The 18,008-nt window shown below is 40.3% G+C and overlaps 1 protein-coding gene across 5 annotated transcripts in view; it reads right to left on the reverse strand.

Moving 5' to 3' along the window:
• The window catches only part of MAP3K5 (mitogen-activated protein kinase kinase kinase 5), a 166,887-nt gene that overhangs the window by 19,815 nt on the left and 129,064 nt on the right, over positions 1–18,008 (reverse strand). For all 5 annotated transcript variants that reach the window (XR_006279992.1, XM_038395956.2, XM_043511057.1 and 2 more), the window contains 9 exons: positions 13,979–14,115; positions 12,933–13,038; positions 11,836–11,993; positions 11,151–11,328; positions 10,218–10,238; positions 7,828–8,005; positions 7,569–7,737; positions 5,260–5,445; positions 1,102–1,207 (listed from right to left, as the gene is read on the reverse strand). Coding sequence is in view for 4 of the 5 variants with exons in the window: in XM_038395956.2 (XP_038251884.1) it covers positions 1,102–1,207; positions 5,260–5,445; positions 7,569–7,737; positions 7,828–8,005; positions 10,218–10,238; positions 11,151–11,328; positions 11,836–11,993; positions 12,933–13,038; positions 13,979–14,115 (1,239 nt within the window). In the remaining variant the exon portion in view is untranslated. The remainder of the gene's footprint in view (positions 1–1,101; positions 1,208–5,259; positions 5,446–7,568; positions 7,738–7,827; positions 8,006–10,217; positions 10,239–11,150; positions 11,329–11,835; positions 11,994–12,932; positions 13,039–13,978; positions 14,116–18,008) is intronic.

Raw genomic sequence — 18,008 nt, forward strand, 5'->3', positions numbered from 1 at the left:
AGGAAGGACCTTAAATGCTTAGGACTTTAGGATGGGAGTTTTCAAAAGCAGTGAGTGGTGGCCTGACTCTTCTCCCATTGAAGTGAATTGGAATTGACTTCAGTGGGAGCAGAATTTAGGTCAACACAAATCGCTTTTTGAAAACCCCACCATTAATACCAAGAAAAATGCACCATGCATGGCAGTTAAGTTTGCAAAAAACATTTCAAAGAAACAATCACACTTCTCTAGTCATTTTGTCATTACTACAGACATGTTTCTCCCCAAAACCGTATTTGTGATGTGTGAAATTTACCCCTGTAAAAATGGCCCACACCATAGGGCTCAAGTAGAATTTAAGTAGTCCACAGGCTTTGTGGACTAGCTCTAGAGAAGGGCAATTTATACCCTATAGCAATTGCAAGGAAAATTGCCAGTCTGTATTAACCATTAGAATGCTGCAAATTTAGTATGCCCAAGAAGAATGCACCTGCCGTACTGCTGAATGCAGCAGGTTCATTCTAAAGTTCCATTGTTTTCAATGGAGGAAAGCAGCATTGTGGGTGTGGCAGACTGGAAACAAATGGGTTAGCGTTTCTTTAACATGGAATCCTTCTCCTTGACAACTCACACACAACAGAAGCCTCTTCACTGTAGCAGGGAAAAATGTCTGGCTACTACCGCTAGAGAGAGTTTTTGGCCAGTGGAGCCATACAAGTTATTGTTACACTTCTTGGGTGGCCAGCAGTCTGTACCTCAGAGCACATATTCAAAAGAGCTAGGTATGTTGGATGCTGAGCTATTTTGAGCTCTCTTTCATATCCCATGTGTGGATGCCGAGTACCTGAAAAATATGGCCCTCGAAATGCACCAGTAAGTCTACTACTAGTTACCCATTCGTCACTTATTATATTATGTATCCTGGAAAGGTGCACTCCAAAATAGCTGTGACAACTCACCTATTAATACTTGGCTTGTGAAACAGCTAATGCATGTCAACAAAGACAAAACAAGGTCATTGCAAGTTTCAGAAGCTTCTGTGAAGCATCATGATCACAGCACGATTAAAAACATTTTAAGCAATCAGAGATTGAATGTTTGCTGTGTAACAGAGTGACTCACCTGGGATCAGAATAGTAATAGCAGTCTGGACAGCTTTTCGAATTATGCTGTCCAAGGCAAACATCCAGTGCGGCTTGATGTTGTGATTTCGTAAAACTTTATTGACCTGATGACAGAGAATGCAGTTCAGAAATCATTTTATCCCCAAAGTTGCACACAGCTGATATGATATTAAGCTCAGCTACACTATATTAAAAACAGTTGTCTTTAAGTAACTTCATGTTGTCATTAGAAAAGAAAGTAGAATAGCAGTATTTCCAACTTCTGCAATATTGTCGCAAGTCTTGTGACATTTGTATTTTTCATAAAGTTTAGTTCCTAGAGTCAAGTGGTTGCATGAGAATCTTAGCCTTCATTTTTGAAGAGGTCAGATTTTTATCCCTCAGCGCAGAAAAGCTTAAAAATCTGAACCCTGAATGCTTCAACACCACAGGGCAAATAAAATAACCCTTTTTAAAAAAAAATCTCATGACTTTTAAGCCAATCTTATGATTTTTTTGTGGGGAAGGAATGACAATTTTTGACTGCTTTGGTTAGCAAGACTGTAATACAGTTGTCTATTTTAAAATAAAGATGGGTGCACCCTCTTCAAAAAACAGTATGAGGCTCTTCCCACTTGAATAAGAAAGGAACAATTTAATATTAGTTTACTTAAATGGAATTTTGCTAATTCTTTTATTGCTTCTAGTCTGGTTTGGGAAGGAAAAAGGATGTGGGTTTTCTCTGAAATTTAAAAATATCTGTAACAAGTTAAAGATTATTTTAGATTCCTTTCCATTCCCCCTTCCTTCTATTTTTTGGCCCAGTATAACCCTGCTGATTTAGAAGTGGTAGCTAATGAAATTATAGCCTCTTCCATATCTACTGGCCTAGTCCTGTCCTGTCTATGTATTCCTGCAGTGTTGCCTCCAAAACTTCACTCTCAACTACACTCTTAGTTCTCTGTAACTTATCAAAATATATTTTTCTGAGGCTGTTCCTTTTGAACTCACAAAGGGCTGGAAGTGAGCCGAGAAAGGAGATAGCAAGGGTATGATGGGGTGGTGGATTATTAAAAACTGTACAAGGACACCTAGCCAAATTTCACAGCAACAGCAGCCACTAGGTTTCACAAGCTGGCTCTCAAACTAAGCTATCAGGGCTATAAAGGAAAAGCTGACAGGTGAAACCAACAGCAGTAGGACATATAAAGGAGCAGGAGGACTCCAAACTTTTCAGCAGGACAAATTAAATTACATTTAGAAGTTCATTCTAATAAAGATCCATAAATGCCTCATAGAAAAATTTCCTTTGTAGAGACTAATAAGATATTTTCTATGTCTTTTTCCTCGGGTCTTATTTTGAAGGCACTTCATGAAAACAGGATCAGCTTATTTCTGTCTTCTGAAGGTTGTCATAATCTTCTTGTAGGGAATGACAGTGATGTCACAAAGATGATGTCGTCTTTTGGGGATGGATAGAAGTTCAAATGAAGATGTGTTCTATTATTGCCCAAAGACAATTGTAAAATCTATTCTCATTTCTTTATTACAATGGCCACTAGATGGCATTCTGTCATGTTGTAAGAGAACTGCTACCAAGCTGAACATACATCCTAAGAAGAATGCTATGCTGCTGAATAAGACCAACCACAGTGTTCAGAAACCAGTCAGGCAAGGTACTGAGCACCTCCTGAGAGGTGTACTGAAATTATGAAAGTTGAGGCTGCTCAACACCTGCCTGGAAGTATTCAGCACCTTGCAGGATTGAGCCTTTAATGAGCACAAAGTTCAAGCTGAAAGAAAAGGAGTACTTGTGGCACCTTAGAGACTAACAAATTTATTAGAGCATAAGCTTTCGTGAGCTACAGCTCACTTCATCGGATGCAAAGTTCAAGCTGTTTTCCACTGAAGAGGCATGATCTCACTTTGTCAAGGAACACAAACATCCACAGTAGTATGACTAAGCACTTTAGAATACAAAACAAAACTTTTTTTCCCAAGTGCTTTGATCAGAATATCCTATCAGCCCTTATTATCACCCATGAGTCCTGAGAAAAAAGGAGATAATTTTCCCCATTTTTCGTAATATCCTGATATCAGAGAAGAGTCTGATATCTCGATTTAAGCTGTTTTTCTGTGATAGAGGTCTGAATCTATACAGCTCCCACTGACTTCAATGCTTTAACGAGGTCCACTACAACAATGGGAGCTGGATTCAAAGAGTTCCTGTTTTAACTATTTCCTGTTCTCAGGAAATGGAGGAGGCCTGTCCTAAAATAAGCACTGTAACTGGAAGAGGAGAAAGTGACAGATGAGAGGCCTGTGTCTGGAATGCTGAAATATTGTCACTGGGAGGACTGCCTTGCAACTAAATGATATATAATGGGACAAAAAACTCCTACCAAAAGAGTCACTGTGTGGACACAAACACTGAATTACCATACTGACATTAAGTGCCACCCATTCTGATACCTCTAGAATGGTCCCTGTTCTCACACACGTGTCCTGTTTTCTGTAATGTCAGTTTTCAGGATACTAAAATTGCAGAACTCTTTCTGATTGGGATAGCATAGCCAGCCAGATTCTTCTCCCAAAAATCCCAATTACTTTAAATAGTGATTCTCGGCCATTTGCCTTCACCAATAAATTGCATGGTGATACAAAGCTGCTTCTATTTGAACTTCTACCACAACCTCTGAGAGTTGCAATGGAGGATGTGTATCTACTGCTTTGTTACTCTCTACCGGGAAAGAGAAATTCCCAATAAACCCGTTTCTTCACTGGGATTCTTCTTGATAGGATCCCAGGACTATTTTGTTTAAAGCCTTCTGTTTATTTTTTTTGTATGGCCTCTTCAGCAGGCCAGTCATCATCTTTTACCCAATGACAGATTTTAAAGAACTTCCTCAGGTCAGTGGGCTTTCAATTCAAGATATGGGTAATCTGGTAAATTTACTTTGGGACTGAGTACAAGCTGGAACAGAGGATTGTATGAGCAAGGTGGTGTTCAAATTGGAAATAAGATAATGTACATACATCTGGAGTTACCACGACCAATGCCATGACAATTGTGAGGTAGCTCTTCTGCTGTACCCATTATTGTGCACATTAATGGAGTTTAAGTATTCTGAATTGTACTATTTCATGCTTGTGACATCATTAGGCATTTTATACAAAAGGAATGAGTCAGGAGTGTTCTGCAATTTATCGAACATTCAGAGATTTTTTTCACTCAATTTGTATATTCATGGTTTAGATTTAAAGGGGAAAAATGTCTCCTGCTTTGTATTGGATCATATTGTATTGTATATCTGATATGGGAAGGTTCAACTTTGTTGTGCATTATAAATGCTGCAGCCTGGGTTTGATCCATGTCGTATTGCAAGACTCAACAGAACAGAGGGCAGGAGGAGGACTTTCAAGGTGGAAAACTCCATAAGGGAGGGAAGGAAACCTTCCTACAATTGCTTTATTTTCTGTGCTGGCATTCTGGGGAAGAGGTATATAATCTGTGCTCACTAACACCCTGTACAAGACCAGGCAACCTTTTCAAATAGCCTCTTTACTTTTGGAGAGCCCTAGATTTAAATGTTCATGGGGGCATCACCTTGAGTGCCCTTCTTTTGTCTTTTTTTCATTTTAACCTCATGGATCCAACCAGGGCACAAAGTCAAATGCTCCAAATATCAGTTATTCAGCCCCGAACAATACAAGATAACTTTTGCCCCTTTAAAGCAAGTGTTAGCAGAGAATTTTTAAATGCATTAATTTCTTAGCTGAGTCAAGTGCAAGAGATCTGTATACATGCAGCACAATTTTGTATTTATTTACAAAAAAACCCCAACATTACATTTTTTGAGGCTTTTCTACTTGATATTTTCAGAAGCATGCTGGACCCTCCTGCTGTTTATCTGTGAGGATGCATAGATCTGAGGGGCAGGAAATCGCTATTGCGGTCAGGACATACTTGCTGCCCAAAGGATCACATGGAAGCCAAGCCAAAAGCTGACTGTGGGCGGAAGGTTCCAATTGTTATTATTAGAATTGGAGCCCTCAAGTGTTCTCATCTGGGTAACTCTGGGCTGAGGTCAATGAATTTTCATCAGCTTATGCCAGTCTTTAATTTGGCCCTTTAACTGAGACTTCATACAGCAAAACTTCTGAAAGGTCTACTTACAGCATCTTGAAAACCAAATAGCACCAACTGGACTTGACTAATACCATGACTGTCAAAGTCTAACTCCAGTTTCAGTTTTGAAAGAGTGGTTGCAATGATTTTGCGATCAGTTGACCGTATAAATTCTCTGAGGCTGGCAACGAGAGTTGTGATGTGCTCCCATTTTAGTTTGGGTTCTTCAGCTCCCTGTTAGAGGAACAAAAAGGAACAAATTCAGCCTAAAGCACATATCTTAAATTTTACATCTAATGGTTTTAAGCAATATGAGTTGAGGCACAATAAATTACCTTTGCCCCCTCTACATTCCAGAAAATTTATCTCTAAAACAGACATTTCTTTAATTACCAAAAAGTATATGCTGCACAGTGCCACTCATTTATTTTGTGCAATAAATATATTTCAGAAAGATGTATGGAGAAAATGCGTATTTCACTGTTATTAAAACTTTTAGATCCAGAGAGTGAAATTCATCCTCTGCTGAGGGCCACTACAAGGTGAAGTCCTAATTTAGTCCTTAAAGGAGGGGTTAAGTGGTACTTCCTTGATGCAGAGGGCTTTGTAAGGGGAGAATTTCATCCTGAGTGCTTAACTCCAAGCAGAAGATTCAGCCCAATATGGCATTTTCACACTATAGCTACATTTACATCTGGCCTGAATTTTTCACAGACTATCAACATACTGTGGATGCAATCAATGATCTGTCTCATTCACATATGTGCTCACATTTCTGAAAATCTCTATTGTATGTTTAGATCAGCTAAGAATATACAAAAATGCTTGAAAGGTCATTTTTGGAGAATACTACAGAAAGCAATTACGTATAGGGTCAGAGGGTTTTTTCTTTTAGCTTTCAGTTATGCCAGCTGAAATTAAATCTGAATTTCAATTGTGGGGAAAGAAATATGAAAATATTACAAGTCATTACAATAAACTCCAGGAGAAAAATTGTTATCACAGAACAATATTACAGAGAGTTATTCTGATTAAAGTCAGATAAATATTTGCAAAGATACCCAACATTGGTTTCCAAAGCAGAAGAGCATGTTGCTTTTTGCTTCCTGCTATTTTTTCCACTCAACTGTCATGACTATGTCATGCCTCAGGAATTCCTCTGTATATAAATAATTCAGTTTCATCCTCTTCCTTTATTTACATTGTTCCATTGACACATGCACTGATAGTTATATCTGTTATAGTAGCACTTCAACAAATAGAGGTTCTTAGCACATCTGTTTTACTTCCTTCAGTTTTTAACCCTTCTCTACCATATTTCAATGACTGATTCTACCAAAAACTAGAAAACCTCTTTCTATTGTTATGGCAACAGTTTCTATCCACAGCAACAGTGTTAGGTACCTTTAGAAAGATTTACCAGGCAAATCAGACATTTAAATTTGAACCATAATTTCTTGAACATACCTTTTTTTTAAAACCTAAATACCATGGACCATATTTTACATGCAGAGCATGATTTAGAGCAAAGATACTCAGGTTGAGAATGAAATGCAGTTACAGACTGCAAAAACAACAACAAAAATCACATCATCTGACTACAGTGTTGCAACATTTGCAATGTAATGAAGTGAATTGTTGATTATTTCACATCCTCCTACACTGATATCAGAATGAATCACCCATAGTTGTGTCAGGAGATAATGCATTATTATTTTGTGGCTTTCTGCAGCTCCACCTGACACTCTTCTCCCTCCCTCCCCCTCCACTCCTAACTGCTGTGAGGGATGGGGCTGTTTGTTCTCTCAGTTGTTCCTTTTCACAGCAGCTTGAAAGGACAGGGATGTGTCTAGTCTATTTTACTTGGCACACCTGCTGTAGTCTGACATGAGACCAACTTGGGCAAAGGAACCATGTAACTCTAGAGCTACAGGTTGAATATCCCTGGCTTACACTTTTGGAGTTGATTAGACTGATAATTACATGTATTAAGCCATCATGCTTTATTAGTCCTGTTAGAAAAAAATGTTGGCAAAAATGAAATTTAATTAAAAATGTTCATATTTTTTCTTCCATTGTTCAACCAGTTAATATCTGTGTGCACGCAGAGGCGGTAGTTATGAATAATGTAAAATACAAATGTACCGCAACACAAATAGAATTTTCGTGTATGGTTTTACCGTCAATACAATTGCACTCTCTCAAGTCCTACATTATATCAGCCACCTATAGTTTGTCAAACCTTATTTTGTGTCTGACACCTGGTTTAATATAAATATTTACCTATATGCATGCACACGCTTACTGGAAACCTGCAAAATTACATGTTATTTTTGTCTGCCTGCAAGTTATTTTACCTGAGCTAAGGCTTCCATTAAGTTCCTCACCACCTTCTCTTGGTCCTCTGTTAATATTCTGTGGAGAGTGGCTCTTCGCTCACTGTCCTTTTTTAGCATGAAGAACCCAGAATCTTTCTCTTCAGGAGAAGGAGGAGCACTATGATCCTCAAAATTCTCATCTGGGATGCTGAAAGTTTATATGATGAAAGTTAACATTTAAAAAAATACCCTACATTCCTAATCCATGAAGCAACACAAAGACAACATAGCTCTTTACCTAAGAAAAAGGGACTGGATTCCTTTAGCATCTTTTTCTCCACATGATTTGGCTCTTGATTTGAAAGAGAATGGATCAATTTTTAAGTCTGTGTCAGGTGAAACAGAGCCATATTCACTGCTACTGCTCGTATCTTCTACCAGAACGGGAACAGGCAAAGATATGCTCCGAAGGTATTCTACTCATGAAGGAACAATCAGAAAATTAGAGTTTCAAAACCATCCCAAATGGTCTAAGCTACAATGGCTATACCTTAATTCTGAAAAGAAAGTTATTCTTTTAAGATGAGGCAGAAAAGGTAAACTCCAACCTCCCACCTCACTTACACATATCTTAAATTGCTCTTTTTTTCCCCCATATGTTACTTGAAAAGAGCTCTCAGCTACTGGAAGGCGTCACAAAGTATTTTAGATGAACAATTCTTAGAGTCCTGGGACCATCTCAACTTCCTGGGCATTATGGTCTTTACGAAGTTAAGATATAATAAACTCCCAGAGCTACAGTGCTTATGTATACATTCATTCCAGAGCCCGTCTAAGCATTCTCTCAGAGTATTATATGTCAGCACAGAGGGTCTGCCCAAAACCCTTCAACAATTTAAGCCTTACATTAGGGGCCCAATCCTTCTCTCTTTGAAGTCAATGGCAAAATCCCATTGACTTCAATGGGAACAATTTCAAGCTTAAGTGGTGCTAGGCCCTTCACACAAGCCCTCTATACCAAGCTAAATTTCACCCTATTTGAATTTGGAAGATAATTGTTTTTTTGGAATAGATAATTTGGAAGATAATTGGGGCTGGGTTTTTTGGACAAATGTGTGACACATGCAAGTTAACTCTGAGTTAGCTCCTTCTATAAACAGCACACTTGCTGTTGCAGCAAGAAGGTTCTGAATTCTCATTCAAACTTAGGCTGACCAGACAGCAAGTATGAAAAATCGGGACAGGGGGTTGGGGGGGAACAGGTGCCTATATCAGACAAAGCCCCAAATATCAGGACTGTCCCTATAAAATCAGGACATCTGGTCACCCGATTCAAACTCTTACAGAGCATCTCAAAATTTAGGTAATTGAAAAAATGAATAAAAATGGAGACAAAGACTACTATTCCAAGCAAATGTCCCTCTGACATCTTGCTGTTTCAGGTGCCATGTACCATTTCGAATGGAACTGTTATTATAAACAACAAGGCCCATGATAGGCAAGATTTTAGCCACCTGCCCTGTCAAACCGTAACCTAACCTGATTATATACAGCAGTTCTCAACCGGAAGTCTACGGCCCCATGGGGGTCCGCAAGACCTTTCAAGAGGGCTGCAGGGCTGAAGCCCCCCTTGGGGCTGAAGCCGGGAGGCATGGGGCTGAAGCCCCAATCCTCCCTGCCCCCTAGCATGGGACGTGGGGCTGAATCCAAGAGCCCCGAGCCCTGGTACTCCCTGTGGGGCAGAAGCCCTGAGCCCCTGGGCAGAGTTGGGGACATGGAGAGCATTGCCTCCTCCCCCCACCTAAATGCAGCACAAGAGCACGGCAGTCCTGGGGGCAGCTCCACACCTCCCCCCATCTTCTCTCCCCACCCCTTGGCCAGGGAAGTGGGAGCCAGGCAGTGCGGCGCAGCTGGTGCCATGGAGCAGGCAGCAGCACCATTCCCTCCTCTCCTGCTGGTGATGCACATTGAAACGGCTCCTCAGCTCCCTAACCCCTTCACTCACGCAGCCGGTAAGAGCCGCCTGGGTGGGGAGACCTAGCTCCATGGCTGGCAGAGCCCTTGGGGAACAGGGGCTGCAGGGGAGTCCTCCCGGCATACGGCCCCTAATACCCTTCTCCCTACACCCTGAGCTACCCCAGTCCACACACAGCCCCTAGTACCCCCCTCCCTGCACCCTAAGCTGTTTTCAAACTTTTTGAGCTAAGCCCCACACCTTTGAGTTATAATTTTTGGTTGTGTGCCTGCCCCTCCCCAACCCAGACAGGCCGGGTGGCCTGCTGAGATGAGTCAAGGGGTGGAGGTAGCGCTCCCTCCCTGGACTCTACCATGCGGAGGTGGTTCAACTGGCCCCTGCCAACCCCAAACAGAAGTCAAACTATGCTTATGCCCCAAGCCCCGGCCCCAAGACACACATCCTTTTGCCCCTGCTGGGCTCTGGAGTTTTTATAGCATGTCGAGGGGGGCCTCAGAGAGAAAAAGGTTGAGAAACCCTGATGTACAGTACTTTAACCTATATGGTCAGGATATGGCTTCCTAAGAATGATAGACTGTTCGGTTTGATAATTGTGTCCAATTATCTCATCTGTGCAGTTTTTAGATGTAATAATTTATTGCAGAGTAAATGATTTTTGTTCTATCAACATAGTTACATGTTTTGAGGAAAAAAGTTAGAATATTAAAACTCACCATTTGAGCTAGCTGAAAGAGCTGTGGGAGGAAAAGCAAACAAAAATATTCATCATATGGTAAATTTAACTGATTAAATACAATGTATGTAATAAATTCTTTCCTCTCTGTTGTACTGTGCATGCTAACAATATCTGGACTGTCATTTATCCAATCAGTCTCTGATTTCAATTGAAAAGAGAATTTGGAATTTAATCTATTTTTATTTGTTTTTTTTCTCCAAACAAGTTAACATGGTGATCTAATATTTCTTCATTTTAGGTATCTTGATAAAAATGTTTTCTTAAATGCAACAGGCATTTTTTCCACATTTCAATAAATACATCACTTATGCTGTCAAAGAAACCACTTGTGCTCCACAATTTAAAACAAAAAACCAAAAGTAGTGGTATAATCTGTGTAATAACTTTGTATACAATAGCTAAAGTAAGAAGATTCTTCTATTCAGTTTAAGTTTAAAGTAAATTTCAAACATCTTAATATTTCTTAGCAATGGTAAAACCCTTAGAAAAAATGAATCTCAGTTTGTTTTAATGCCTGTCATAGAAATCAAAGCTTTCAACAAATTTTGCAGTCTTTTATATTAAACTATTTTTGCTTTGTAATCAACAAATGTTGCTGATTAATCGGTTGTGCAAGTATGCTTTCAATTAGAACATTTCTAAGGACTTTCAGAAACTATATAAAATACTTTATCTGGAACAGTCCCATACAAGTGGTGATAACAGAATTATGCTCTTACAGAATCATAGTACTGGAAGGGACCTCGAGAGGTCATCTAGTCCAGTCCCCTGTTATAGACCTGTTCTGCTGAATATTCATCAAGACAGAGAATACATTGCTTTAGTCTCAGAGGTTATGACCAATGGTTATAGGAAACAGTCTCTTTAATGAGGTAAAAATCTACCAAATACATCTCAGTGATGAAATTACCTGACAGTTTTGTCTGGGATTTTCTCTTCTTGCTTGAAATCTTTAAAAACTCATCTACAAGAAGTTCATTAGCAAACGTTCGCTTGTCAGGGTCTGGTTCAAAGCAACGCAGTATGAAGGCTTTGGCCTCTGCTGACATGGATTTAGGGATCTCTGGGTGTATTTTAAACATTCCCACCTGAGAGAGATGAAAGAGTAAACAAAGAGAAACCAGAAGTCTTTTCTCATACACTTTGTTATCTGCTTTTGACACAGACTTACTAAAACTCCTTCCATAAAACCTACTGAAATCCATGAAACAAAATCATCATTAATGACCTGCATTTTAGTAGAATATCTGAAAAATTCTCTCGCTCCCAAGGAAGGTCTCAGAGAAAGATGATGCACTTCTCATTGGCTTACCACGTTAAAATGGAACAAGCATAAAACTTTTTTCATTTTTTTAACAGATTTGTGAACAGCATTTTGTTGCTCCATTTCTGTCTTCTTTGAAACAATACAGCATTCCCCCTCAATTGAATCTCATCAGATAACACATTTGTTCTAATATGCCCATTAAAGAGGCATTTCCTTTATCTTATCCTTGCTGTTTTCCCACTCTCTGTCTTTTAATACAGTCATAAGATTTTCTTTATTTACAAAAAACAATGGACCTGAACAGAGCGGTCTAAGAAAGGGGTCTTACCTTAAACATAGCTGCCTGTGGCTCTCCCAGTTCATAAAATGGAGGCTTCCCTGTGGCCATTTCAATGATAGTGCATCCCAAAGACCAGATGTCGGCAGCTTTCCCATAGCCTCGTGGCCCTTTGTCTATTATTTCTGGTGCCATATACTGAAGGGTACCTGATTAAAAACACACTTTTTTAAATTTAAAACTCAGATGATGAAGTAGGCAGCTAAGAAGGACGGGGGAACAATGCGGATGGGCAGGGAGTAATGTTAGTAGTTTAAAGAAATTATCCTCACAGATTTCAAAAGAATACTTTTAGTAAAGGCCACAAGTGAATGATGTCTGCTACAGATCTGATCTGAAGTCCACTGAAGTCAATGTTGAAACTCAATGGACTTCAGTGGGCTTTGGATCAGGTCCTATTTTCACATAGTCACATTATATGCCAACAGAAAAATTAGGAGGGCAATTTTGAATTGGATTCAGAGATGGAAAGGAACTGATTAGTGAGGAGACAGGATTCTACTTCTTGGAGTGAAAGAGCCATTTAACCATAGCATTCTGCATTCTCAAATTCAGAGACCAAGAATTTAGCAAACACTGAAAGAGGGAATTGAAATACACATGTTGAAAAGTGATTATTAATTATATACATAAAATGCCCAGAGTGCAATCAGTTTGAATTAGGTTTTCAAGCAGGATGAAGATCAAATTAAGGACAAATTCTTGAGGTGGAGTTAAGCAGACTAAGCAAACAAAGAAAAAAGTTACTTTTGGGTCAGTGAGGCAGCAAGATTAAAAACTGTGTACACAAGAACGAGAGTCAGGAACCTGGGGAAAAGAGGCTTATCTTGCCTAGGAGGATTTGAATCTCTCAAGAAATGTCAGCAATGGCATTCCTCTCTACCAGTGCATATAATTAAATTTACTAAAATAAAGTTTATAATTTAAGGTTAAGCAAGTAAAATAAGCCCATTCCTCCAGCTACTATATGCATTGATTCGAAGTCCATGGATGTTCTGCATGTGAAGCTGCTGCAGGATCTGACCCTGCATTCATAACTATTCTTCTTTTGCTTTCAAATTGGAAGACACTGTACATTAGAAACATACCAGTGAAAGTTTCAGTACATGGATTGATCCCCGCAAGTCTCTTTGATGTTCCAAAGTCTGAAATCTTTAGAACTCCACTGTATGTGTTGATAAGCACGTTATCACCCTGAAGGATAGAACATTTAGACCAATTATTTTTCTCTAGTGACTGTTAATGTAAGACAACTTGCAGCACACATTCTCAAAGCGCATTCTTTTACATATAATAATTACTCTAAAGGAATATTTAAGGGGGGCGAGGGGATGGGGGAGAAATCATCGTTGCTGCCTTCTACAGTAACATTTTAAAGGTTCTCCTTCTCTAAAGTGAAACATCAGCACTTGTGTATGCTTCCCCATCTACAGAAATTCCATAAAGGATATGGATAGAGGAAAGAAACACCAAAGATTCTTCCAACTTTTTCAAAAAAAGCCATTTCCCATTGTCAGGTCTGTATTAAGAATCTCATTGTGGAAGCTCCTTCTTTCCTCCCAACCCCCTGTAACACTTTCCCAACTTTCCACAGTGTATTTTTGATTAAGATATTACCCTGAAACTCCAAATGTATTGTCCACAAAGTTGGGCCATATTACAGAAAATATTACTTTAATCTTATCTTCACTTTTAAAACAGGTTTTTATGGACTATGATCACGAGTAACTTTGATTACTAAAAGGAAATATAAAATGACTTCCATCAGTAGGAAAACCCCAAGTTAATACAGGTAACCTAAACCACTAGAAAACACATCTGGGGGCAGAGGGATAGCTGGGGAAAAAGGGGACACTGAATTACTGGTAAAAATAGATTTTTAAATATATTGAGTGGGGCCACAGTTACACAACTTCCATCAACATATGGGAGTTCTGCAGCTAAAACTCTGCATGCCTCTTTAGATGAGAGAAGCTCATCTCATTCTCTATGTAAAATTGTAATAATAGAAAATAAGGTGCTCTATATTCTCTCTCTTATGAGTGTGTTGCAAAACCACATAATTGTCCATTTTACAAACATGACTTTTCCCTGTTAAATGAACCCATGCCTGTGATTCATAGCACCTTCTCACCTTTATGTCTCGATGCACTATCTGATTATCATGGAGGTATTTTAATCCTTCAAGAATCTGCTTGGTGTAAAAACCAATTGTCTGCTCGTTATCTTTTAGTGGTCCCCATTTTGAACGCAGAAGAGCAGAAAGGCTGCCTATAAATTTTTTTGGGGGAAAAAACAGAGTAAACTTAGCTCAGAGATTGTTCTTTTTGGCCTTAGCTTGTGTCAAGTAGTAAATGTAACCACACTAATAGGAACAGAATTACAGGAATACACCTTGTGACAAAGCTCTGTCCTTGCCTCCGTGGGTCCCACATTTCCTGGCAGATTTCGCTAGCCTCAGAGGCTCACCGTGATGCTGCACGTAACCCTTCTCTCTCTAGAGACAAGGGTCACAGTCTAATGAGCCATTTTCATCATAAGCCAGCGAGGGAGGTGAGGAGAAGTTATCCTTCCTTGCACAGTCTCTGTTGTCTCCCAGTCTCAGTGATTAATCAGGGGGCAAAGGTGGGGGGGGAGCCCGGGCCCACCTTCTACTCCAGGCTCCAGCCCAGGGACCCTAATAGTATCAGCTATGGTAGCTGACCTTTTAGAAACATGACATGTACAATTCCCTGGGCTACTTCCCCCACAGCAGCCCTCACTTCCTTAAGCTCCACTTCACCCTACCTCAGAGCCTCCTTCCTTGTGCCTGATATGGTGTGTACTACTCAGCCTCTCCAACAGCGCAACTTCCTCCCACAGCTCCCGACATGCACATCCACCTGACTAACTGGGAGGCTTTTAACTAGTTTCAGCCAGCCCCTGATTGGCTTCAGGTGTCCCAATCAACCTAGCCTTCTCCCTGCCTTTTGGAAAGTTCTTAATTGGCCCCAGGTGTCTTAATTGACCTGGAGCAGCTGCCATTTCACTTATCCTGGTACCAGGGATTTGTTTAGCCTGGAGCTAATATATCTATCTCCCACTGCTTTTCTATAGCCATCTGGCCTTGCCCCATCACAACCTTTACTAAAAAGTAGACATCCTCCATAACACTGAACATTCTAGATTTATCTATAATCAAACTTTTAAAAAAATCTGTATTTCTTTTCATTCATGATGGTCATTGGCTAAACAGTACTCCGAGTTGTTGATTTTAAGTAATGCCAAACAAACTCAAAACCAGCACTGAACTCTCAGGAAAAAAAAACAAGCAAGTCTCAACCCCTGACACACCCTTTCCCCACCAAAACTCTGTCTCCACTCCCTCCCCCCACCCCCCGATAAACCATCATCCCATAAAACTCTACACCCTTCAGATGCCCGGGCAAAAGGACAGGCCTTGCAGTATGTACTTCCAGGTCAACATTCCCAGACCGAATGTGTGGAAGCTTGTTCCATAACTACAGGCCCCTCATGTAGAATGCTTTACAATCAATCTCCCACTTCTTTGTTAAACCAGGAGGAATCCAATTTAAACTGCTCCGCCAACCATAGCTGGAGCAATATGGCCTAGGGAAAGATGTGGTCTTTCAAGTAAGCAGGTCCCACGCTGTTTAGTATACTGTTAATCAAAGTCGCACTCCTTTCTCTGAAGAGAGGCAAACTGAAAAGAAGCATTAAGGAAGTGTCTCTAAGTATGTGTGGAGAGATTTTAAAGAAAAGCTAAATTCAAGGGATAGATTTTGTATTTAGTTCTGACTGTTCATTTCAAGTAGAAGTGAGTTCAATAGTCCAAGTTGGGCTTCCATGAAGATTCTATCTCCTCCATCCATTTACCACCTCTCAAGGTTCCTTCCCCACTCTGAACTCTAGGGTACAGATGTGCGGACCTGCATGAAAGACCCCCTAAGCTTATTCTTACCAGCTTAGGTTAAAACTTCCCCAAGGTACAAACTTTTAGCTTTTGTCCTTGGACCTTATGCTGTCATCCACCAAGCGTGTTAAACAAAGAGCAGGGAAAAAGCCCACTTGGAGACGTCTTCCCCCAAAAATATCCCCCCAAGCCCTACACCCCCTTTCCTGGGGAAGGCTTGATAAAAATCCTCACTAATTTGCATAGGTGAATACAGACCCAAGCCCTTGGATCTTAAGAACAATGAAAAAGCAATCAGGGGTTCTTAAAAGAGAATTTTAATTAAAGAAAAAGTAAAAGAAAAACCTCTGTAAAATCAGGAAGGGAAATACCTTACAGAGTAGTCAGATTCAAAATATAGAGAATCCCTCTAGGCAAAACCTTAAGTTACAAAAAAACCACAAAAACAGGAACAAACATCCCATTCAGCATTACTTATTTTATCAGCCATTTAAACAAAACAGAATCTAAGGCATCTCTAACTAGATTGCTTACTAACTCTTTACAGGAGTTCTGACCTGCATTCCTGCCCTGGTCCCGGCAAAAGCATCACACACCCAGACAGACTCTTTGTTTCTCCCCCACTCTGGCTTTGAAAGTATCTTGTCTCCTCATTTTGTTCAGGTGCCAGCGAGCTTCTTAAGCCTTTACAGGTGAAAGAGTTTTGCCTCTGGCCAGGAGTGATTTTATAGCACTGTATACAGAAAGGTGGTCACCCTTCCCTTTGTATTTATGATACCACCTTTTCCCAACAGTTTCATATTTCCAGTGGAACGTAACTGCTAATGGAAGTCATGGTCATAGAAGGAGAGGTGCTCTCTCAGATAGCTAGGGCCAATACTATGCAGAGCTTGTATTAAAACAGAGACCTTGACCTGGACTTTGTATTCAATCAGGAGCCTGTGTAGAGAGCAGAGCACTGGGGTGGTTTGTTCACAGTGATCTGTACTGCTCAGCAGACAAGCGTCTACAATCTCTACCAGATGAAGCTTTTGAAAGATGTAAGGTATCATTCCTAGATATAAGTTGCAATTAATTGAGCCTACAGTTCATGAATATGTGGATTACTACAGGCACTTCTGTACCTAATAGGATGGAGTGCAGTCTTGTAGCTAACCAGAGATAGAAATGTGTATTTTTTGCAGCCGTGGCAGTTAGGACCTCCACATACATTGAGAATTAAGAGATCCTTGACTTTAAAAAATCAGCAATGCCTTCAATCAAAGATGATATTATGGAGGAGGAAAGGTCTTCAAACCACTTCCTTTTTCCTACCAGCATCACTTTTGTCTTGCCTCTATTCAGCTTCAGGCAGCTGCTCTTCATCTAGATTCTTCATCTCCTCTTGGCATTTGAAAAGCTCTGAGTTGGTGGTGGCTACATCTCATGCAACGGTGGCGTACAACTGGGTATTGTCTGCACATTGCTGACATTTCAGACAACAAACCAGCTACCCACATGGTTTTACACAGATGACTGAGATGGTAGCATGACTGATCTGTGGGATTTCTCAAGTGATGATTCAAACAAAGAATAATTGCCAATCACAACCTGCTGGGTGAGGCCTAACAGGAAGGATTCAAAATACACTAGGTAATTTCAGTGCATCCCTACAGCCTCTTTGGCAATCAAGTATGCTGAATGCTTCAAAGAAGTCTATCAGGACTTGTTTCCCCAGTCTATATACTGGAGGAAGTCATCTGTCACAGCAACAAGTGCTGTTTCCATACCATGCCCTACTCTGAACCCTGATCAAGTTGGATCCAGGCACCTTGGCAACAATTGCCCAACTATGCTGGAAGAAGCACAGGAGACACTGGATGTAGTTTAATTAGGCCATAACTTTATTCTTAAATGTCTGGGAGTACCCAGCAGATAAAAATGTATAGTGCAGGTAATTCCATAATCATTTCAATATATACACAGGGACTTCCGTCAGCACTCCCTCTTACCCATTCTGGTCCCCAGCCAACCTGCTGCTGAGACATCACCATCCCCCTCCTCGAACGAGGGTGGAGGGGAGCCTACAAAGGAGGAGGGAGTTGGCTCCCTAAAATAACAGTTATAGGAGCCCTGAATCTCTGTTTCCTCTCCTTTAAAAAATACCACCTTTAAATCTTTTACAATCCATTTTATCTGATCACTGTATCCCTTCCCTGTGGAGTACCTGCATTGGACATGTGCCATAAGAAGGCGCCAGCAATTAGCTTGG

Source organism: Dermochelys coriacea, chromosome 3 (genome assembly GCF_009764565.3).
Source record: "Dermochelys coriacea isolate rDerCor1 chromosome 3, rDerCor1.pri.v4, whole genome shotgun sequence".
Lineage (NCBI taxonomy): Eukaryota > Metazoa > Chordata > Testudines > Dermochelyidae > Dermochelys > Dermochelys coriacea.